Source organism: Clinocottus analis, unplaced genomic scaffold (assembly GCF_023055335.1).
Source record: "Clinocottus analis isolate CAN_PGR_092001 unplaced genomic scaffold, fCliAna1.0.p SCAF_11, whole genome shotgun sequence".
NCBI lineage: Eukaryota > Metazoa > Chordata > Actinopteri > Perciformes > Cottidae > Clinocottus > Clinocottus analis.
The window spans coordinates 10,916,189-10,940,407 of NW_027175832.1; the positions used below are offsets into that span (position 1 = coordinate 10,916,189).

The 24,219-nt window shown below is 42.4% G+C and overlaps 1 protein-coding gene across 4 annotated transcripts in view; it reads right to left on the reverse strand.

Annotated features, from left to right (window-relative positions):
* LOC137801646 (microtubule-associated protein 4-like) overlaps positions 1-24,219 on the reverse strand; it is an 86,854-nt gene that overhangs the window by 30,740 nt on the left and 31,895 nt on the right. For 3 of the 4 annotated variants that reach the window (XM_068598996.1, XM_068598986.1, XM_068598978.1), the window contains exons 3-6: positions 24,108-24,194; positions 23,159-23,236; positions 21,633-21,872; positions 12,712-14,043 (exon numbers count right to left, since the gene is read on the reverse strand). In XM_068598996.1, coding sequence (XP_068455097.1) covers positions 12,712-14,043; positions 21,633-21,872; positions 23,159-23,236; positions 24,108-24,194 — 1,737 coding nt within the window. Of the gene's footprint in view, positions 1-45; positions 1,899-12,711; positions 14,044-21,632; positions 21,873-23,158; positions 23,237-24,107; positions 24,195-24,219 lie in introns of those variants that run through there. The other variant, XM_068599004.1, reaches the window with a different exon arrangement.

Sequence of the window (24,219 nt, forward strand, 5' to 3'; positions counted from 1 at the left end):
ACCTACTCCCAACAGAGACATACGCACACAAGGAGAAGCTCTTACCCGCTGTGTTCAGTTTGCTATCTTGGCTGCTGTTCATGGACGTTCCTGAAGGGAGTGGAACAGGCAGTAACAAATTGGTCTCGCAGCTTCCATGATGCCTTTTTGGAGGTGGGGATGAGGGCAATACATCTGACGTCATTAGCGGGGATGACATCATCGTTGCCATTGCAGCTGCTGCCTCCGTGCCACCCGTGACTGTGAGTGAGCGGCGGACAGCCACATGTTGGTAGGGCGCCCTGGGCAAACATGCGGTTCCCAACAGTGCAAAATTTGGTACGTTGGGTATCATCGCTGGCGATCCTCCCATACCGGTGGGGTACGTTCCAGCCATCATCATGGGAACAGACAGATGTGAACAGTCAGACATTGCCCGTCTAACAGCGGTCCGCTGTGGCAATCCACTTCTGTGGCTAGTTTTTGTCTCTCCGCTTAAGGCAGCACACAATTCCATTCTCCTGTCCTGTGACTGGCCTCTATTATGGGAAGCACATGACCCTGTCCCCCCCTTTTCAATATGACTTAAGTTTTCTCTTTCCACCCTACTCTCCAAAACACCACCCACCCCAACATCAGTGTTAGCTGAGGGTGGAGGTGGGCCTGTTATAGCGGCACCATCTCGAGACGTCGCAGACTTCTCAGTCTCTTCATTTCCAGGACTTGATCTGGTACTTCTAGTGACGCAAGCGTCCAATGTGTTTCTGTCCCCTTGTCCTGAGGCCTGCATTGAAGGAAGAAGCATGCCCCGGCTTTGGTCAGCCACTTGAGATCCCTGGACGAAAAATTCACTTTTGCTGACTGAATAGTTTTGTTGCAGATCCTTTTGTCCAGAGTTGGAGTTTGATGCAGGTTTACGGTCCAGTGCAGAATTCGGGAAAGATCTCCCGGGAGAGATGGAAGGGGAGGGTAATGTAGAGGATGGCGAAGAGTTTGAAGACAGGGGGCTGGTGGGGCTTTGTCCTGCACTCCCTAATGAACCTGCCCCTGCCGCCCTCTGTCCGTCCTCCCTTGGCCTCCCCCTTCGGGACCCATCCTCTTCTATCTTCAGCGCTGGCATCTTGGAACTCTGCGTTCCTGGCGCTTCGGCCACCGTTCCTCGCCCTGACTTTGCCTCGTCTTCAGTCAAAGTTATTTCTGTCGCCCCCTGTGTTGTGGCACTGATCTGTCCCCCCGGTGCCACCTGGCCCTGGCGGTGCCAGTCACTGCATTGCTCGGAGGCCGGGCTTGAGGGTGGCAGCGGAGAGGAGGCGAGGACTGTGGGGATGTGGGCACCAGGGAGGTTAGTGGGAGGTTTGTGCGGCTGCTGCTGCTGCTGCTGATGCCCACTGGAAGATTGTCCGTACCCGCTGCCACCGCTAATAATGCCAGGCTGCTGCCAGGGTGAGCCAGACAGGAAGGACATTCTCCCGTTCTGTTGTCAGGTACTGTTGTCTCGCTCCTTTCCTTCTTGTTTCTCACTTAGTCCTAATCTCTGTTCTTCTTTCTCTGTTTTCAGTCTTTCCTGCTGTTTCCTGCTTGCTTCTGTCTCCAGTAAGTGTCGTCTGACTCGCAGAAATATCCTCAGTGTCCAAAGAGGGTTATGAGATGGGAAAGTAGAGGAAGTAGAGGAAGCAATACATCCTTTTTTTCTTCTCAAAGTGATGCCTGTGTCACTGTGCTGATGTGTGTGTGTAGTGCATTTGTGTATGTGTGTCTAGGCAAGGCAAAAAGAGTGCGAGTGAGAGTGTGTGTGTGTGTGTGTGTGTGTGTCTGGTCTTCTCGGCTTCTATCCGAGCACTGCACGGATCAGCTGTGGGGCTAAATTGCACCTTGCTCTTTCTCTCTCTCCCTCTCTCTCTGTTTTCTCTCTCACTGACATCACACGGTCACATGACAGCACGGAATATTCTCTCATTCGCTGGAGCAAAAATATCAGCATCTCGCCCCCAGCGACAAATGTAACACACAAGAAGAGCCATGATCACGCACACACGTAAAGTGGCAAACTAGAACATAAACAGATCAATGGTTGTCACAGTTACTCACTCGCCAATTGACAACCACTGTTCACATGTTGATTCAGAGTGAGAAACTAGTGAGACGACTCTGACGTCTCTAATCATCCTGACTACATTCTTTTGTATCTTCACTGGGATTATTTTGTGCGTTTTTACATTTTTACTTTGCAAAATTCCTATTTTCACCAGTTTACCATCATTCTCCTAACAGGTTTAGTTGATTATATAGAGTCATTTGATTAAATGAAGGTATATTTCATTGGAAAAATCTTCCTCAAAGTCAAAATTCAAGGCTGTGCAGGTTACATTTTTTGTAACTTTTCAAAGTTGCTTGAAGTTTGAAATTTTGTTTGTATAGTTAGGTTACGATGATATGAGTTACAGAGGGATAGGTGTCTTTAAAGAAAAACTACAATACTAGTGTCATTAATGTGATACTAATACTAATAGGGTACTTTATTTATTTATTTATTTTTTACTCGATGCAGACCATGTGAATAGAAGGATTCAGTTGTGTAAAATGCCACCACGGCCGCATTCAATTTGATCAAACGCAGTGCAGCTCGTCGCTGACTGCTGACTGTGTAAGCTCTGAAACAGAGATAGGCATCCTGCGTCAGGGATTTGTTCGTCTTTTGCTGAAAAACTTGGGATGTGGTGAAGATTAGCCTGCTGAGGAGCTGCAGTGCGAGACATTGACACAAATAAATGCCAACTAATGGGTTCAAATTCGCATTTGAGCTCCATAAGTAAAGAGAAAAAAAGTGTGTTTGTCAGTGTGTACCAACCCACTTTCTGGCGTGATATGAAAAAGGATTTAACTTTGCAGTAAAAAAAAAGGAGGGACAAAACAGCTATGACTCACAAAGGTGAATCATGTTAGCCGGATTGCCAAGTAGCAATATGTGTCATCTCCAAAAGTTGTCTTATAATTAGCAGTTTGATATGTGTGTTTTCAAAGCAGCTAACACAGCTAACAAAACTACAAACAGGCTTATTGTGCATCAACAGTTTTGAGCTGGGGTGATGCTAATCCACTTGAATGACCTTTAGCTAGCTGTATGGCCGAGATGTAATGATTGTATTCATTTCTAGCTAACTGTTTTTGTTGAACAATAGAAGCAGCTGACAAAATTAGCTCGCACACGATCGCTAGTGGTATGGAAAGGGGCTCGTTACGAAGCCAGTTTCACGGAGCCAGGCTTTATTTTGTGTGAGCTGGTTCTACAAAGCTTCGAGCCCCAGTCAGACATAATGGGGATCACGCTGATGGAGCACTATCATCCTCAAGGTCTGTGCACGTTTCCATAAAAGGCGTCCGGCGATATTTAACTCTTCTACCGCACAAAGACGGGCCGATCCCGGCCTCAGGCCCTACTCCGCTTCTGTGGTCTGGCCTAGGGTTGGGTTTACTATGCAGGTTCATGTACGGTCTGGCCTCATTTTTTGGGGTTGAACATAGCTCAGCTCAGGCCTTCAACAAAGGGTGTCCATTGCCAACTAGTACACATCATCTGTGATGAAAGACTCAACTGTTGCGATTTATTAGGTTTGATGGCTCTGCACGGCTGTTTAATGGTCTAGGCATTAGACAATTCCTATTGTACCCCTCTGCTAATGATACCCCTACAACACACCACTAATTCAATTAGGCCACTTCATTCAATATACAGATGATGACTCTAGGAAGTTACGGCAGGCCGAGCGCGATGTAGATTTTCTCAATCCTGAAGATTCTTTCAAGAGCGGTGCCATATCCTACTCTCCTCCTCTCAGGATTTATACTGGAGGATTACAATTATTTTGCAGAGCACTGACTTTCTGGACTTGACTGAGAAACTGTGTGCAGGAGCTAACTATCAGTGTTCCATTACATATACTCGTTCTCAACTACATTCAAGGCATTTTATTAACTGATGCAGCTTTGCAGAGTAACCTAATGACACTGTGCACCGCTCATTTCACCAACTCCATGCTCAACGCGGAGAGCATAAAATGGCTTCGAGGAGTGCCACCATTCCAGAATCAGTGTTCTCTCACGACGGAATTTCTACTTGAACGGCAATTCTTCTGGCTTAAAGCATTGGGCAACCTTTCCTAAAAACCAAGGTCATGTTGAACAGTGGAAATGTTTCCTTATTGCATCACAGAGAGGACACATCTTTGCTTTAGTGAAAAACAAATAATCCTAAATAAGATAATCAAGAATCATAGGGTAGCCCTTTAAAAATAAAGCAGGCAAATTATTATATAACTAGCATCAGGCACCTTAAATCAGGCACCTTTTTTTTTTTTAGCTCTTTCAGGTCACTCGTGAGGACCTTCAAGATTATACCAACAATAGAAATTTACCACAATCAACTCAGTCCGAGATAAAAAAAAAAAACGATATGGTCCTATTATGTGACCTTCCAAAAATAATGGCTTTAGTCATTTATTTATTCATTTATTTATTTTTGGACGATAATGATCCTTGTGATACTTGGCCACCTCTGATAAAATCTCCTACATTCAAAGTTGAACAGATCATGTGATTCTACCCCTGTAGTGTAACGGCCTATGTCAAGAGTGTGATGTAGGCCTTTTTATTTTGCCTAAGTCAAAAGACAATGCGACTTTGGCCATTTTACAAGCTTTTCAAGATGACCTTTTGAAGCTAGTCATTTAGTTAGCATTTTTGTCAATGAAAATCTGACTGGAACATAATATTAGTAATCATAACATAATTTGACCGGTATCACAGAATGCACAGTATGCACACAGTTGTGTAGTGTCGAGAGGCAGCTTGTGCACCCCTCTTACATTTGATCAAGTTTTTTGAGTTTTCTGAAAAACCTGAAAAAATTACTTGGGCCATTATTTTAGGAAGGTGACGATTTCTATCTGAACCAAGATTGAAATCTTGGAGTTTTCGCAATGTTAAAGGTGAGGAGGGAAGTGAAAGTGTCCTCAGAAGACAAACAAAACTAAAAAGAGTTCAAAAGACCAATAAGAGCAGGGTGTGCAGCAGTAAGAGTTATCAGCTGTCAGTGAGCCATCCCGGTGTCTCGACCCTGTCTTTGAAACACGATCTTAAACTAATGTCTGATCAGAAACACTGAAACTCTTTTGCTGTGCACGACAGTTGACTGCCTCCCAACAACCCCAACCCACCCGGGGCCTGTGCCAGCATAACAAGAGCAGCCTGTCAAGCGTGACCGCAACTTAACGAGTATCATTACATAATACCTCCATAAACTGTTTGTCCACTGTAATGGCAGAGGCAGAGGAAGACATTAGAGTGTTGTTCGGTCTCAATAGACTTGCAATGGGGTGGTCATTATGCAAGAGCATCCTTTCCTTAAAGTTAGGGTCAGGCTTGTGCTAACATTTAAATGGGGTCTCTGGTTAAAGCGGAGGGATTTCTAGATTTGACAGATGTTTCCAATTCTCTCCTCAGCACTTTCTTGCGACTGCGTCCAAATCAGATTCCAGCTGGCGAAGCCAACAGTGTGTTCATTGGGTCTCTGTTGGACTGTCATGAAAAAGGATCCAAAGACTCATACAAAGACCGAGTCGGGAAATGAACGAATCATTTCTGTTTCCTAGTACTGAGACTATGCAGGTCACGTGGGAAACGGATCCAAAGACCCGTATGCGGCAGATGAACGGAAGCGGAGGTGAACACGAAGACACGGTCAGGAGTCCTGACCGTGTCTTCGGATCAATGATTTGTTCTTCTGCCGGAGACTCATATCCGGCAGAAGAACAAATCATTGATCCGAAGACTCGGTTGGCAGAAGAACTAACATTGATCCAAAGACACGGTCACGATTTGTTCATCTGCTGGATAGGCAGATGAACGAATCGGCATAGGCTCAGCACTGGTAGCCAGCTAAACGGTAATGATCCGTTCATTTTGACTGGGTCTTCGGTACGGATCTTTGGATCATTTTTCACGTGACCTGCAATGGCTCAGGAGAGAAAGTAGAAAGGATTTGTTTACCTCGCATTTTTAATACTTTACTTACAGTTCAGCGTAATTGTTTGCCGTGATAATTAAATGATCCGCTCCCCGCTCCCTCCACTCTCAAAATGAACGAATAATTCGAAAAAAAGATTTGTTCATTTTAATGAACGAGATTCAAAGAACCGAGTTGGTAAAATGATCCGGTCTTCCCATCACTACTTTGTGAACGCGCTGCGTGTGTGCACTGTTAGCCCCGCCCCCTTGAGCCCAATCAATTAAATAGTGCTGTTGCTTTGAGCTACTCTGACATATTATCACAACGGTTCTACGCAAAATTGTCTTTAACACACAATTAGAATTGGTAGCCTATACTGGATTCCCTTGCTCCTGCTGTTTCTTATCCTTCTTCTCATTAGTATGCTTATGTCAGATGGCTGTATTTTGCCTATGAAACGGCCACTGGTGCAAAATCCTATCTGAAAACCTGAATGATTAGTGATAATGATGATGAGTTTGTAACTATGGCTTCCCCCAAGTGAAACTGTAAAAGCCTCTTAAAGTAAAACTCTGTCAGCTAACAAGCTGGACCAGAGAGGCACTCTGTGGGAAACTAATAGAGGACGACAAATGAGGCTCAAAAGCAGGGCGAGCAAAATAACAATAAATATAGTTTGTAAAAGCAGTCGACAGGTTGAATGTGATCGGACGCTCTTGCGCAGGGGTGGCAATTATTTTTCCCAGGAGGCTACATGAGGAACAGAAAATATTGTGGAGGGCCGGACAAATACCCTGAACTCAGTTATGTACTCTCCGCGACGGAGTTTGACAGGACTTCCCAGCATACAGTTCTGTGTTATAATTTTATAAATGTGAAACCTTGACTGAAGTTCCTATCCTTGACAGCTAAGTAGCTCAGAGGGTCTTAGGCTAGAATTGTGAAAATTAAATGTTAAGGCGTGCTGACAGTTATGGCGGTGTGCTGCCAGTTTGACGGTATGTCTACCAGGCCGGCCCATAGTGCCAGGCCTAACATTAATAATGTATTTTTTTAAATTATAAAAACAACAAATTATTAATTAGAATAATTATAATACTTGGTGGGCCAGATTAAAACGCCCAATGGGCAGTGGTCTGCCCACCCCTGCTCTTGCGACTCTCTGCACATGCAAGAATCACAGAGGTCACTGTAAGTCCTCCTTCTGAAGGTCAAAGCTTGTTGAACATCAGCTGGAGATGAAGGGAACAGAGAGAGAGAAAGAGAGAGAGAGAGAGAGAGAGAGAGAGAGAGAGAGAGAGAGAGAGAGAGAGAGAGAGAAGATGATGCTACAGCTGGTTGCCTATTGCGCTGGGCAGAGAGACAAGGAGGGGGAGATATGTGGGGGGCAGAGGAGTGCGTTGGGAAGAGGAGGATCTTGTCAGAGCGTTTCTATTTTTACTCCTCGACCTCACTGACTGTCACACCCAGTCCACCCCTTCTACTCTCCCTCCATCCCTATGCTCGTTGAGTCTCTTTGTTTCCACGGTAACCGCCTCTCCATGTCTCCCTGACGACGCCCCCTCCCCTTCCCCCAGCCTCCAATGCAGCAATCCTCACACTGCCGCAGCGACACGGGGAGTCTGGGCAAGAGAAGGGGAAGACGTGATGCGGATGGAGGAGACAGAAAGGGCAGAGAGAAGGAGAGGATGGAGGGATGACGGAGATAGATGAACCTGGGATAGATACAGATGAGGTAAGATGCACAAGAGGAAGGAAGGAAAGGGGATGGTGGAAGTAGAGAGGTGGGGAGGAAGGGAGATTAAATTAAATGAATCCAGACAGAAAGGAGTCGAGCAGACAGAGGAGCGGAGATAAAAGATGGAAATCGGAGCGAAAGGGAGGACCCACTTCTTCCTTCCGTCACCTGGCCTGTCTGTCTCTCTGTGCAGCGTCTTTAGGCTTCTACATCTCAGTACATGTTCTGTGCCAATGAGTCTGAGTTGGCAGGAGAGCAGACGGGAGGAAGAAGAACTTACAGCAACAACAACACAATAAATCACTCCAAATACACAGTTACGACAACAAGGTGAGGGAAATAAAAGACAGACACAGACGTCAACCTCCAAGCAGCCATTATGAGACCCGCGAGACAAAGAGGATTTCATTAACGCATCATGCATCATGGAGCTGCTTTACATTTCCATCACACAATACTCTTTTACAATTGGCCCCAGATAAAAAAAAATTTTAAAAAAAAGTTTTGCTGTTGTCTCCGATTGTGACTACTGTGTTTCATTGTGTGACATTTTAGCTGGAGAACCCCTTGGTGTTCGCCAGTCTCAGATTTCCAAATGTCTCACAGCACATGAACGCTCCATATAAAAGATGTATTTATAGGGAGGAGGCTGTTACAACACAATCCTTTGATAGGATTATTATGACTTTCGGGATTATTTCAAACTGGTCTGAAATTAATGTAAATCAATGTCAGGAGGAAAGATTCATACAACCCGACCGATATTTGGGGGTTTCTTAATTTCAACAATGATATCAAACCACTAAACACATACACAAAACCTTGACACAGATCCCTTAGATTAGGTTTTTTTTTTTTTTGTTTTTTAATGACCTTAAACCTAGTTTGACATTTATGTTCTGGAATCGCCGAAAATATACTGATACCAATATAAATATACTGTGTGGCTGATAACTCGGTCTATAGTCCACAATATTGTATGCTTTAGACAATATTTAATAGCAGGGCAGCAACTAACGCTCATTTTTATGGTTTGATGATAACTCGTGATCGTTTTCTTGATGAACAGTTTGGCTGTGAATTGCACACAGACCAAAGTGACGTATAATTATCTCACTAACGGTCCAAAAAACAATGATATTCAATTGAACGAAAAAAAAACATGTTGCATTAGAGGAAAAATCCTCACATAAGAGGAGCAGTAAGGCAAATGTTTTGGTGTTTAATGAATGAGCTAAACAGTCGATCAGAAGATTTATAATCCAGCACATTAAATAATCCTCATTAAACTGATCACCTTTCAACCTTTGAATGAAAGAAATTCAAAATGAAATTGACCACTATTACCTTTTCCTTTCAAGAGCAAACTCAAATATGAAAAAAAGAAAACATATTTTGAAAATAAATACACAAATATTGGAGGGATTTCCCAAATACTGGCTCAAGGTATGGGACATTCCTAATCCAGGTGCCAGTCCATCTAATCCTCCTCATCAATTTGAGTCTTTTCCACCAGAAGCCGTTTCGTCTCTGGGGATCAATAAAGGTTGATTCTAATCTGCTCTCTGATGAGATCCGGCTGCATTTCAGTCGAATGGATCTGCACTTTCCCAGCAGTCCACCTGATGGAGCCAGAGAGCAGTGCTGAGGCTCAAAGAACCCCCACCCCATGGGACCCTCAGGGCGCTTCAACAAGCGACACACACAGCAACACCATGATCTATCAACACCATGATCTATCTGCAACACTCGCCTGTCCCCAGATGGTTATCTCCATCGAGCATTCGCTTCCATTCCGCCTCAAGGACGAAACCAGGACACTCTCTCTTGTTTCTGCGTGTGTTTGGATTTCTGATTTCACTTACCGGACACACACACAAACACACACACACACACACACACACACACGTTTGTTTATCTGGCTGAATAATGAGCGTAAAGCAGGACTATCGGACAGTTCCTGCACACATACGCACACATAAACACACACATACACAGCAGCTTGTACATATAGACAGCAGATGAGAGCCCATTTTCTGTAAAAAAAAAAAAAAAAAAAGAAAAAGCGAGGCTGTCCTTCCCTTATGTAAGGTGAAATAGTCCCAGGCATAAATATTGTATGTGAGAGGAGATGGGGAGCTGTGAAGGCAGAATGCAGGTGCATAAATAGAGACACGGAGACCGAAGAATGAAATAGTGACCAAACATAGAAAGCATTGGAAGCAGTCAGATATTCATAACTCTCACTGGATAACAAGAGCTTTGCATCTGCAGTGTGGGAGACACCTCTCACATGTGTGTGTCTACTGGTTTAGTCCAGACGCATGACAATGTACAACAAGGGCATCGAGGCCAAAACTTTCTCCACCGTTCACTCCTGGCATTGTGGATAAGGCAGCATGCACACAAGTATTATTAGGGCCCGAGCACTGACGTAGTCAGAGCGGAGGACCTATTGAAATGGAAATGTTTAATTTTAGGGCCTGAGCAACTACATTATTCAAAATTCACACACTAATACGACTTGGCATAAATCCCAATCTGATTTGGGTGTCGGACAAAAGCCGGAAAAAATGTCTCTATAGCGCCCCCTTTAGTTGTGAAAGCCCACGCTTTTTGCCAACTTTGACCGATTGACTTAAAATTTGGTTCCGCGTTCGAGGTGTAATTTCCCAATGTTGGCCCAGCGTTCAAAGAAACCTCAGGCGCCTCAACCCCCCAAAAACATGCCGTTTGTACCAGAAGAACATAATATGATGATTTATGTTGTACGTTGCTGAGGACAACTCAGATGCATTTTAACATCGCAGCAACAGTAGACAGTGTCAACAACTGTGTCTTACTTCTTTTAGAACAACAACCTTGCCTGTGCTTGGTTTTAATCAATTTGACTTTATATTACTACAACTACTTTTTATGCAAATCATCCACTGTCATATTTGTTCCATGACAGGGGAATTCAACATGCAAACTGGAAAAAAGAAACGTGTCTTACCTGCTGATCAAGGCCACGTGATTGGTGTCATGAAAAATAGGAAGGGGTGGGAGTGTGTGTGGGGGGGGAAGAGAAAAAGACAATGGTCAGCCAGTTTCAAAGCTTCAATGCAATAAAACACACTTTAACATCCTACAATAACTCAAACAATGCCTAAGAACTTCTTACAGAAAATGTAAATCGTTAATGTATTTCAAAACCCAGTTAGAATTTCAGAAGGTTAGAGGCTATGGGACATTTTTAGATTATGGAACGTTTTAGAGACTACAGGACATTTTAAAAACTATGGGACGGTTTTAGAGACTAGGGGACATTTTAGAGACTATAGGACATTTTAGAGACTACGGGACAAAATTTCAAAACTATGGGACATTTTAGAGGCTACGGGACGTTTTAGAGACTACGGGACGTTTCAGAGACTACGGGACGTTTTAGAGACCATTGGACGTTTCAGAGACTACCCCGGTGTACAAGAAGCCAGGGAGGCCGACATTATTCTGCTGGTCAATACATGGTTGTTTGGTCCACGTGTCCACATGTCACAAACAAAACTTTGCACTGCAGGATCAAGATCACAAAGAGTTTAAATGTTTATAATTTAACCATGAGTTTAAGGGTTTATTCTTCACCTTTACTATACAGTAACAGTGTGACAGAAATATTTTAAGTTTCATTTTGGATGTCTTTTATAGGTGGTTGCATATTGGAAGATATCAAGCAACGGGATAGATCATTTTGTCAAACTGCAACTCTTGTCTAATGGGTTAAAATCATGTATTGGGTCAAATAAGCACAGGACTTTCACCCAGGGGAAGCCTGTTCTTGTTCCATGTGGAACCGAAAGACTAAACATACTTAAAGCCAAGTTACGCACGTGTTAACAAGCATACTTAATTGAATACAAACCACAATTTTCTCAATCTAACAAATAGTGTTGTTGCCTGAACCTGGAGTTGTTTGGTTTTGATTCACAACGTTCACTTTCACTTTAGGTGAAGTTGGGGCCATGTGAAGCATGAAAAGGTTAGATAGTGATAACCACTAATGACTCCCATTCTATAGGCTGATACAGATTTACATGATAGCTGAATGAAGTGGAAATATTAGCTCATTCTAATTGGGTTTTAAGTGGGTAGCATGTGTCAATTTGCTTATTCTGAAAGTCCTAAAGTCTCAGATATCAATAACAGAAAAATTATCATTGAGTGTCTGAATGTTGTAACATACATTAGAAACAGTTGCAATAGAAACACAAAATATAGACACAATAAACCCCAAGAGGCATTAAGACAATTTGACAACTGCAGGTTGTGTTTTACCAACCTAAACCATGTTTTAAATTATCGGTAAACCAATTCACTTGTCTCGTTTTAACTTTTGTACTACCGCCCTACTGCAACCTTCAACAACTACAATGTAATCAACTTTAGGAAGCTAAAAGGCGTTAGCAAACTAGCTTCGATAAGCAAGGACCCGTGTCATGTTTGGGTTTCTTTATACAGAGAGGAGATAGTGGGAGGTTACAAGTGCAGCCGACAATCATATGAAACAGTAGACAGTGGAGCAAGCAAAGATAGCAGAGCTATCAGAAGCAGCAGGTCAAGTGATAACATTGTTAGGAACATGGTAACAGGAACACAGAGGCAGGCAGAGAGAAGTCAAATCAGACAACTTTCATGTAGGGCCTGACCAGCACAGTACATTTGTGTCCCATCCTCTTGCCAACAGCTGGGAAGAGTGATTTATCTGGACACAAATGTTTCTCTGGTAAAAAAAAAAAAAGTTTGGCTGCTCTGCATTTATGTCTCTGGCCCTGTTTATTACACATACATAAAGAAAAAGATCAAGCACCAAGCAGACCTGGAGCTCAATCCACAGACAAAGAGCCATGCGTAGAGGAAGACAAAAAGTAGCTACTTCCTGCTAGCCTAGCCTCTAACGATTTTATTCAAATTTGCCCCATGTTATTCATAATCTTCCCTGTAGTTCACCAACCTTCCAGTGGGGGGAGCTGTGGCGGCGAGGACTCCTGGTGCTCTGAGTGTGCAGGGAGAGAAGGAGGGGCTGCGGGGGTGATGGTGGGTGGGGAAATGGCTTTTGCTGAGCTAAAGGGCGTGGCTACAATTTTGGCGGGAGTGCCTGACAATGCTGTGGGGGTGGCTTCATTCTTACAGTGAAAAGCTGAGGGGATAAGGGGCGTGGCTGACGTGGTAACGGACATGGTAGCTGCAGTTAAACTGGGGGTGGCTGTGTAGGACAAGAGTGTGGCCGAGGGGACAAACGGCTTGGCATCCACGTTGAGGGCTGATCCCACCGCAGTCGCGAGCGGGCGTGTTCCTACGGAAACTAACGGGGATGAGTTGGTGGAAAAAGCGGAAGCAGGAGGGAGGTCTGAAGTGATCTTGAAGGGGTTCAAAACTGAGGTGACTTGTGAAGCAGGGATGCCTATTTCGGTTGGGGTGGTCTTTGTCAGGGGAGCCGTAGCAAGGGAAGGGGTGTTGGTCATAAGGGTGGTGGTCTGCGAGTCAGGAGTGGAGCCTGGAGGGGTCTGGAGGACTGAATCTAGGAAGGAGAATGTCTGGGAGACGGGGCTCAGATTGTCTCCGGTCATCAACGCTAGACTACCACTAACATCCCCAGCTGGACTACTCTTAATGGCAACACTAGCCGTTGTGCTGTTATGTTCAGGTTTGCTCCCCAAAACCTTCTCTTGATTTGTTTTTAGGACGTCGTTATCAGACATGGGGAAATCGTCCACACACATCGGCTCGTAAGAGCGTGGAGAAGCATCTGTTACAAGGCTAACATGGGAACGGTTGGAGAAACTGGTGGGTATGTGTGCAAGGCCAGAGGGCAAAACAGGGTTGGGGTTGGAATACGGGATTTTGGAGTCAAAAGGACCAGAGTTGGCAGCTGTGGCCCAGGTGGGAGCGACTGTAGCCGGTGCAGGGGAGCTGGGCTGCTGGGGCACTCCCCACTCCTCTGGGAGTCTTGCCCGACTCTTGGTCTTCCTGCCTTTTACTCTACCCCCTCCTCCACTCTCTCTGATCTCCCACTCCCAGTTCTCCTCGTCTTCCTCCTCGTCCTCTTCCGCCTCCGGTCCGCCCTTATGCTGCATCCCATGCGTGTCTGATTGGCCGATGTTGTTCTCCTGGCTTGCCAAGAAGTCGTAGACGTGGTCATGGCCCTTCCTCTTCTTCTTCCGCCGCCTCTGCTGTTCCTTACCAGCCTCGCCCCCTGGCCCCACTCTCTCTGGGCTCAGGGGTTCGGAGGCGGAGGAAGTGGGACTGCTGTCGTCCATTGAGCAGGTAGGAGAGAGGACGGGAGCTGCCGAGGAGTGGGTGGGTGAGGATTTTATAAGAGGAGGAACCAATCACATACTGTGTAAGAGAATCAGCTGCCGGAAAAGCCATCAGATTGTGGTCACCAAAGGAGGCTGTCACTACTTAATGTATACATTTCTGGGAGTGTAAAGATTGGTCTAATCAAAAGTTAAGGTCTATACAAGATGAAGTGATATTTTGAAGGAAGGCGGCTATTAGAATTACCAATAACTGAATTGGAATATTGTTTTATTGTCCGGGTAATCTACTACAAAATAGCCATTCCTACACAGATTCAGACAAACACAAGCATACTATATTAAATGCGTGTAGTTTGAGGGTATGCCAAATAGGTTAGTGTTAGAACAATGGCAAGGGTACCTGTGACCGAGGCTATTCTTTGTGAACGTGCCAGTAATTGTGAAGAGTGAGTTGGCTGTGCTTACTTAGAGGCTGAATGCAGTCCCTATAAATTGTTTGCACATATTATTGTCAATAATCATGACGTCGTTGGAAATTTAAGCTGTCCTAATTTTCTAAAGGGGGACTCCATCAAAGTTGGTTTAAAGATGTTGCGGAGCACTGCTACACGTGTGATAAACATTATATAAGGGTATTTATATCTTACACGGGGAATGGGATTGAACATGAGCTTTTAACTCCCTGAATAATTAATGTGAGTTCAAGTATTAAAATATATGTTTATTATACGTGCGTTATATCCGCAAGCGTGTTGGGTCATAATAACATTTTGATTAATAGCGGATAAGTCAAGTGTGGGTGAAATGATAATTCATTGATGGGCAAAATATTTATTACATCCTCTAATTTGTGAACATAGCAGAGAGCAGATTTATTTTTCATCAGGCAAGTGCTTCCCCATTAAGAGAGACGAGTTAAGCAGCTTAACTTCATTGAATATTTTAGAAACTTATCCTGTTTCGTATTCATAGTTTATAACTACAGCTTTTAGTTTTGCTGCGTAATTGTCCCAAAAAACCCGCTGCAGTAGTTTGGTCGTGCATACGGAAACTTTAATAATTACTGAAAACAGCCTCTCTAATTATTAAAGCCAATTGTTAAAGAAAACACTCGGACATCCATACAATACATAACATTGCCACAGGGATTGTTAGTGGTGGAGTTAAATGTCCATGCAGGTGTGGGTCTCTAAATTGAAGAAAATAATCAATTTGAGTGGCTGGTGGTTGGATGAGTTATGAATACCAGCAGATTCGAATGACGTCAGAACACACTCGCCTATGTCTATTAATTGTGGTTCCAGTTAAATTTAATTGTGCAAGAAATGTGCATACATTAAGTGTTGAAAAATTAATAGAACCTCAAATGAGTTCTATTGTGTTATTTCATATCATTTTAAAAATAAATAAATACATTAAATGTATATATATATATATGTATGTATATATATATATAGGTATGTATGTATGTATATATATATATATATATATATATATATATATATATATATATATATATATATATATATATATATATATATATATATATATATATATTATTTTTATGTTTTACAATAATAATTATAATACATCCAGCATGATTCTGAGCAAGATTTGCCAAAAATCCATCCTTGAGCGGTCCTCTAGTTTTTTCAACTCCATGGTTCAGGGCCTTAACAACATCCCAAATACTAATAACACACCTTTTTGGAAAGGTTAAGACCTAAGGAATCCATAACCTATAAAACAAAGCTATGACATATTGGGAAGGTGTTTTAGTAAAAGAACCGTGTCGTTCGGTTCAAAAAATTGAAAACTTATTTTGTTGGGAAAACATTGTTGGATTTTTTCGTGCTACGACTTTAAATCTCCAGAAGCCTCTGCTGGTGCTCTATGACCTGGAAGCAGAAACATATTCCATTCAGGGAAGCCTCTGCCTTCAAAATAGTCCACCAACAGAAAAGAAGAAGCTGTAGCCGTTTTGTAACTTTACAGGTAGAAATATGAAGTTTACAAGTACATGGCTTACTTTGTTAGATTCTCACAAGCCTTACAGTTACGTTGATTGTTAAGGGGTACTTATCACGAGTTTAGTGAATTGTTACGTCGGTGCAGCGAGTTCATGGAGTTACGTAAATACTGAAATTTAACAGTTACTTTATTTATTTTTGTACCCTTATGTATATTCTCACAAGGGTTACAGTATTGTAGAACCTTAAATGACGTTAATAAATGCTGTGGTTGCTTGGATAATTAAGTTTATGTTTTATAAAATGATAATTATTTTCTCAAAAATCAGGCACTGAAGAGCTGGGGGCAGGGAGCTACTTCGATCCCATATATACGACCATTAATTGAGCAAAACTAGGATTATGTACAACAAACTCTGTACTTCATACAAAGATAATGCATGTCTATCAGCAGACTACCTGAACCTGATTGGGAAATGACCACAGTATAGTGCTCATCTATTCTAGCGTGAGATCTGCTAGCGCTTTCACAATCAATTGGATCCTTTTAGCACAGACTTTGGAATGTTTCATAGAACACGATGTATGTGATGGGGCCTGCTTTTCTAAATACACTCAACATGTAATTTACTCACCTGTTACAGACTTTCTATATTTGAGTAAAGGCACCAGATTGGAATGTGCACAATCGAGACAGAGCAGTTCAGATGCTGTTTTACATTTCATAATGGTTCAGCAATGAGCACCGAGTAGGAAGAGTTTCTTGGATTTATCTGCTTGGTTCCGTCTCCTCTCTGCCAGCGTGGTTTAAATGAACTATTAATTCACATTTCATATAAAACACTGTTTTCATTCCAATTTGCCAATTTTGTACGTTGACTTTGAGGGACCGAAGCTCACTCTGGCTGGAGGTCTCGTGCTTATTTACTTTGAAATGGACATTATGGGATTATTCTCCTGAATATTAAAACCAATCAATATCGTAAAACGAGAGAAAATCAAAGTTGAAAGATCCATTGTCTGGTCATATAATATTGTGTACATTTTCAATGCAAAAAACATGTAAATGGATTCTGGAATAGACTGGTTTAAAATAGCACTTTTCAGCCCAAAACAAATTATATAATGTGTGATTCTCTCTTAGTGGAAAAAAATGTTGGATTCACCTCTTTTTAAACATTATCATCATCATCATTATCATCATCATGACGCATGACCTTATGTCTTGTGTAGAGAGCAGGCACCCAGCAGAGCAAAACACACCTCCAGCAATAGAGCTTTGAAGCAACTCAACAAGCCGAATAAAGCACCATCAGCATGCAGGATGAGAAATAAAATGCATGCCCGTTTGAAGATAAATGAAATCAGTGTTCCACATGCAGGATAACATTCGGACTGTGCAACTGAATCACAACGCCATTACAAACTGTGCACATGCAAGCTTTGACATACAAAGAGAAGAGAAAAAAAAAGCTTCAGCTTGCGCTGAAATGATCCCTTCATTTGTCCGCTCCCACTTTCTCCTCTGGTTTGGGGAATCACAGTCTGAGGCAGTATTTCTAAATTGTTTCTGACAGGCACATCTTTGGCTCAGAGAGAACGAGAGAAAGAGAGAGAGATGAACCGGCGGCCAGGGATAAACTGTATCAATAAAATTTGCACCTATATGACCCCACTAGTCGCGTCATGTCCTCTTTCGCTCTAAATTCCTATTCCTCTACTTCAGTTTTTCATCTTCCCATCTCCTCAATCTCTCCTGCATCACCGGATGTTAAAGGGAATCCAGATAAAGCGGCACCTTTTCCTCAAAAACAGCCACCTCGCTCCTGTTTTTCTAAACTGATTGAATTGCAGGAGCTATATGTTCCTCCCCTCGGCTTCCAATGCTCGCCCAGCTATAAACAGCTCGAAGGAGGAGACAGGCCTGAAGCATTATCGTCTATAACTAATGTGATAAGGTATTTAATGGAGAGTACATCTTAATCGGGCTCTGGCTAACTGCCACGGGGAGACAGTAATGTCGGAGGGCTGGCTGCCTCAAACATGTTGCCAATGCAAATAGGAGAGTTTGGACTGAAATGGCTTTATTGAACTTTAAAATAAAACTTTAATAAAAAGGCTTATTGACAACATTATTTCGATTCATAAAGCGGGTGCTTGTGTTTTTCATATTTTCCCTAAATTGTTCCCATAACCTGGATCATGACTCATTCTGGGCTCAATCCCATCTGGCAGCAAACATCTTTTGGTTCTTGTGGAACCTTTTGGCCCAACGCAGCACCGCTCCTCCATGAGCTCTTCTACGACAGGTTTTATGACTCTCTTTGCTTCATTAGATACCCAGTGATGTGAGGCGGGAAGAAGCGGAACTACATGACCTGTCGTGACTGCCTGGCAACGGGACTGGACTACTATCTTTTAACGCGCACCGTTAACTGTCAAATGTCCACATCGGTGGTGTTGATATCAGAGGACTTTACCTCAGATGCCTCATATGATGTTCAAAAGCCACTGGGGCAATAACAAAGTACTTTAGTATTACTAGAGTTACATTAGAGTCGGGGTGTAATGGGCCTTTATTTATGGATACGGTTATGATTTTTTCCACGCTGGATTTTGTCATGGCAAAAACAGAGTCATTGATATCAGTAACATCTGTACTCCCTCATTCTGGATGGTATTATAATTAAAACACCCTCAGCAGGTTTGGTACAAAAACCACCCTCTGACTCACCTCACCTCTGACAGGTAGTTGGAGCTAATGGCTAGTTCAGCATTCTGAGCTCAGGGGGCGGAGTCCAGCTTGAGATTATTCACATTTCTACCTCATTACTTTGCACAGTGGTGGAAGAAGTACTTTGATGTTTTACTTAAAGAGGACATACGATGCTCATGTTCAGGTTCATACAAGTATTTTAGGTTCCTACTAGAACATCTTTACAGTCTATAATATTTAGAAACCACATTATTTGTATCACTCTCTCTGTTTGAATATACTAGTAGTCCCCCTCTGAAATGCTCCATTCAAGCGCCTGTCTCTTTAAGGCCCTCGCAAAAGCTCAGTCGACACTGATCTACGGACAAGAATGTGGTGCTTCTTTGTAAATTGCTTGCTAAGTCACATGCTTTTGATAAAGGCAGGCATTTATTATGTGTCCCCTTTAAGTAACAGAGCCAGTGTCTGTTAAAAGTAAAAGCTGCATTCAAAAGTTTACTTATGTAACAGTTAAAAAGTGATAGCAACAAAATACATGAGAGGTACCTTCATTAAAATACTTGTTATGCAGAATTAATGCAGAATGCTTCACTTTAAGCTAATCAAATACTTCATAATACATTATTATTGTATTAGTTATAATTAAACTTTATAAAGATAATAAAGTTTAATAAAGGCAGTAAACCAAAAAGTCAAATATTTGCACTACATTTCCAAAATGTATGGTGTAGAATTACAAAGTATCATAAAATGGAAGGACTTAATTAAAGTACGTCTCAACTGTACTTCACAGATTGTTGTTGCTTAACCAACGCTTGCATTCTACTTTTCATCGCTGTCATCCAGATGATGTAACAGGATTGGCACATTCACAGAATGTCTGCAGGTATTTTGTGTGATGGAGCGGATAGCTAAGCAGAGGATTTTAAAATAGCAGCATGTGGTTACATCACCGTCTCCTGATCGTGGTCCGAGCACTTTCTGTGAAGCCCATGTCTATAATGCCTTATAAACATACTCTTAATACTTTATAATCTGCTGAATATTTAAAGTTATAAGCGTTCATCAACATTAATTATAACACATGATAAAGTATTTACTTATAACGTCAAGTCTTACCCGTTGTGTATTGTTTTTCACAGTGCATTGGTGACATTGGATTGCTGATGACTGAGTCTACATATCCATCCAGATGGATAGACCCTGCACCTTAAGTTACAATGCATTATAATGTGATTAGAAGTTACTCTAAGTCAGTGGTTCTCAAACTGTGGGGTGCGACCCTCTAGTGGGGTGCGGAGGTATTACATGCGGGGCACGGAGGGAGATGCAGATTTTTTTTTAAGAATCCTTCATTAATCCCAGAGTTGGGGAATTATTCTCTGTAATTTACCCATCCTTAGTAATTAAGGAGCTTTGTGCTGCTGTGAAGCAGTGGGGCTTTAGTGTCTTGCTCAAGGACACTTTAACATGAAACTATGGGGAGAAAACAGGGACCCAACCAGCTTTCTTGGTTGTTTTTTGCCAAATATTAGTTATTATTTTGCACATATATAACTTTATTTGCATTGTTTTAACAAAGGTGATTGCACATGCTATTAGTTTTTGTCTGGTTTACTTGAAAGGGATTTCAATTTTCTTTAATCTAGTAATTAAAAAACAAACACGGATGGAGGAGTCTCAAAAAGATCGACCATTTTTTTCCAATGTTGTTGGAGCAGTGGGGCCCGAACATTTTGCTCCCTCTAAAGCGGGGCGTGACAGAAACATTTTGAGAACCACTGCTCTATTGTTAGCTTCAAGTAAAGTGAAATTAATCTAATTATGATATCATTCAGAGCAGATTATAACAATTCATCAGTATATTTATGATGCATTACAGAAATGAGCATCATGTGAATACAGTATATTTATGCTCAAACCAATAGAATTGTAAATCTGTTACCCAACAGCATTGTGTAAAAAACAATCCCTCCTCAAATCATCCTTGGTTTCTAGAAGTTTTTTGAAACTTCCTGTAATGAAGGAGTATAGTAAGTGTTATGTAACAACCAGCCGGTACTGGGCTATCTTTAGCCCACCAACACTGCAGAAGGGAGAGGAGATACAATATAAAAACCCTGAATATGAGCTTGCTAAATGTTTAATACGTTTTGCACTCGTATGCTCAGATGCTGAGTCATTTCAAAAGTTCAGTTGAGGGCCCTGCGGAAAAAAATATCTAGATTTCTCTACGAAGGCTTCTGTTCGGCTGATGAAATAACTGTTGATGGCTTCATTTACAGGACCTGATAACCGGCTTTTAGGTAAATTACACCGGAAGACTGCAAACGCACAGCCGACTGCTTTGCCGTTAAATCCTCCTGAGGGTCAGTCAACAGTCAGCTGTTATTCACTTGAGCTGCTAATGAGTAATATCTACATTAACAATTCAGGATGAAAGGCAGCGAGACATGAAATTTTGGTCTGTCCTGTGTTTATGGTTGTCTTAGACCGCTCTGTCTGCTCATCCAGTTGGTCAGCAGAAGAAGAGAAGAGCACCAGAGTGCACGGGGAGTAAAGCAGTGAGGCGACCGGTGACATCCAAGCAGATCTGAATCCGTTTCCCCTACGGAGGGGAAGGCTGCCCTCTGCTGCTGAGAGCAGGTTCTATGTGATGATCCTCCACTGTGCTGCCCTGCTACAGAAACCACGGCGACTTTCAGGGATAATAAGCATACAATTTGAGATTTTAATAAATCTAATGGAGGACCTGACAAGGGTTTAGGTGTTTTTTCATCCAATCTGGCCCGAGCTGTAGCCCCCATAACCACACTGCGTAAACCGCAAGTTCCTCCTCTCTCCTCATTCTCCCGACTCCGCCGTGGCCCTGCTGCCACCGGCACACAGTACCAACATGCAACCTCCCACCCCCTCTATATGATACCTGTAGAGTGATCCATGGAGGGGATTCCCGGGCCGCCAGACGAAAACAGATCGCTGGTCTTAAACGGACTGCTGCCACCGGTGTTGCTGGTGGTTTTGTTGTCCACGCCAAATAGGCCCGAACTCTTCTGGGGGTCCATGGCGGACCCCATCCCGGTCTGGCCGAGAGTGGTGCTCATGCCGGTCTGAAACGGTGGGAGGCCTGACCCCATTGTCCCTCCCATCCCAGATTGAGAAAAGCCTGATGGGGAGATGGAAGACAGAGGTACATCACCAACAGACCACTGATATTCTGCTGCTTTATACATAAAACTGTTGTTTTGTTAGGACACTGTAATAATAGTAAGACCACGTAATAGTATTATTTTAACAACTGCTGAAACTACTGAAGAGACAGTGTCCAGTCCCTTTCCTAGCCAGCCATGCTGGAGAGCTTCAGGTAACGGAAAAAATTATAATATTATTTTCCATTTCTGCTACCAGAACACCTGAAATCCTACACACTGTTCCTGCAAAGCAATGTGTTATGTATATAATTTGTCATAGTAAAAAGTTTAAACAATACTTAGAATGTATGTTAGTGATACATTTTGGCATTGCTTAACAATGTTAAAGCTACTGTCTGAAAACCATGCTGTTCTTCATCTTCAGGCTGGTTTAGTGGATCTGGAGTTTGTCGTGGTTAAATGGTGTGTGATAGTGATGCTTGTTGTTGTTCGATTTTATGGTTCTATATAAAAAAAAGTGTGGCGCTAACGTTAGCAGAAACATTAGCATATTATTAACTAGCTGTGAGACATATATGTTATGCTAGCTACTGAAGGTATACTGAATGTAAACATTTTTAATAATTGTAACAGTGAATGAAGAAAATCCATCTTCCCAGGAACAGCGCTGCTCCTTTATTTCTTTGTCTACAGTCTGGATCAGCAGGTGATGAGGTGGTTCACTTCCACACTGTGATCTGTAGCTTCAGCTTATATCTTTATCTTTTTTATGTTAACACTGTTGAAACTTCCTGGAAATATCTTTCAAAACACAGACTGTACACCCTTCTCTCTAAAATCTCTCTCACATTTCAGTTTTTCCAAAAAGTAGATCATATTTATTTATTGAGTGAAGTTAGTGACAGTGTGGGCGCTGTGAAAGCTCTGACAGAGCAGCAGCTGGCAGCGGGGCGTAGCGAAGGGTCAGTTATGGACATTTTCAGTTTTGAGAAATAAAATAATGTGATCCAAGGCTGATTGAACACCACTGTTGGATGTAAATGTGAATACAGCACGTGAGGAGTGTCATCACACAACGGTGCTGACCAGCTACAAAGCAGTAGCTTGCGTCATAGGTTTGTTTTTATAGATTAGCCTCCGGGAGGATTCCCGCACAAAAAATCTTATGAATCACAATAGCGTCAAGCGGCTTCACTTGTTTGTCACTATATCATGTTTTTATGAGCACACGGACATACAACAAATATGACATATTTCCAAGCTTTTAAGTCAGAGGTTACAAAAAAAAAGTAAATTGGACCTAGAAATGAGTCAGGCACGCTGTTATCCTTTGTCTTGTTCAGGCTCCATTGATCTGTCCTCGCACCCATCATGGGACCTGGAAGAGAGAGACAGAACAACAGACAGGCAGACAGAGAGAGAAATGAGAGAGTGACCAAAGAAAGTGAAATTAGAGAATCAGAAGGGACAGAGGGGCCAGAGAGAGAAAGTTAAAATGAGAGGGAGGAGTAAAGGAGGAGAATAAACTGAGCCAGCAGAACACAGAAATAAATGCTGATGGTAGACGTGTTCAAATGTATTAAATGGAATCACTAAAAACACGAGAATATAAAACAAATGTAATGGACATTTTGACATGTCGCAGTAGGAAAAACACAGGTGTAAATAATAAAATGAATTATGGCTAGAATCCGTTATGCTGCTTCCCTTTCAGTGTCCTGGTACACTGGCATGGCTTACTGAGATACATAGAACCGAACCGGACGTATCTATATTTGATTCTGCAAATCCCAGTCTCAAGTCTTTCAGCTCAAGTCCAAGTAATGCCTCAGGTCTCTGATATCAAAGATATGTCTGAGTCAAAGTAATGTCTGTATAACATTAATATAATGCAATAATTCATAATTGATTCCGTTTATTACTTAAAAAAAAAAATTTAAGGCAAAATATTTAGTGTTAAATATGTTTGTGTTGAGGATTATGTCTGAAAACTCAGTTTGGTATTCACAGTCACCACATAAAGAGTGTGACCACGCCCTTACGATGTTGGGTCCCTAGTTTTTGTCCCACAAGAGTGTTAGGTCAGTGTAAAGCGGTTTGTTCGGTTGTGAATGTACATTAAGCACATGGACAGTTGTGCCCAGAGAGAGTCTCTACTGGTGAGTGTTTTCTTTCAGAGTGACCTACAGGTCTGGGCCCACTCAAACCTCTTCTACACTACAGTGGACAAACACTCCCTCCACCCTCACCAGACAGGTAGTCGGAGCTGAAGGCAGACTGTCCTGGAGGGTCTTGGCGTCCACCTGACAACATCATTGACGACATCGTTCCCGCACCTAAAGGAGATAGAAAATAATCATG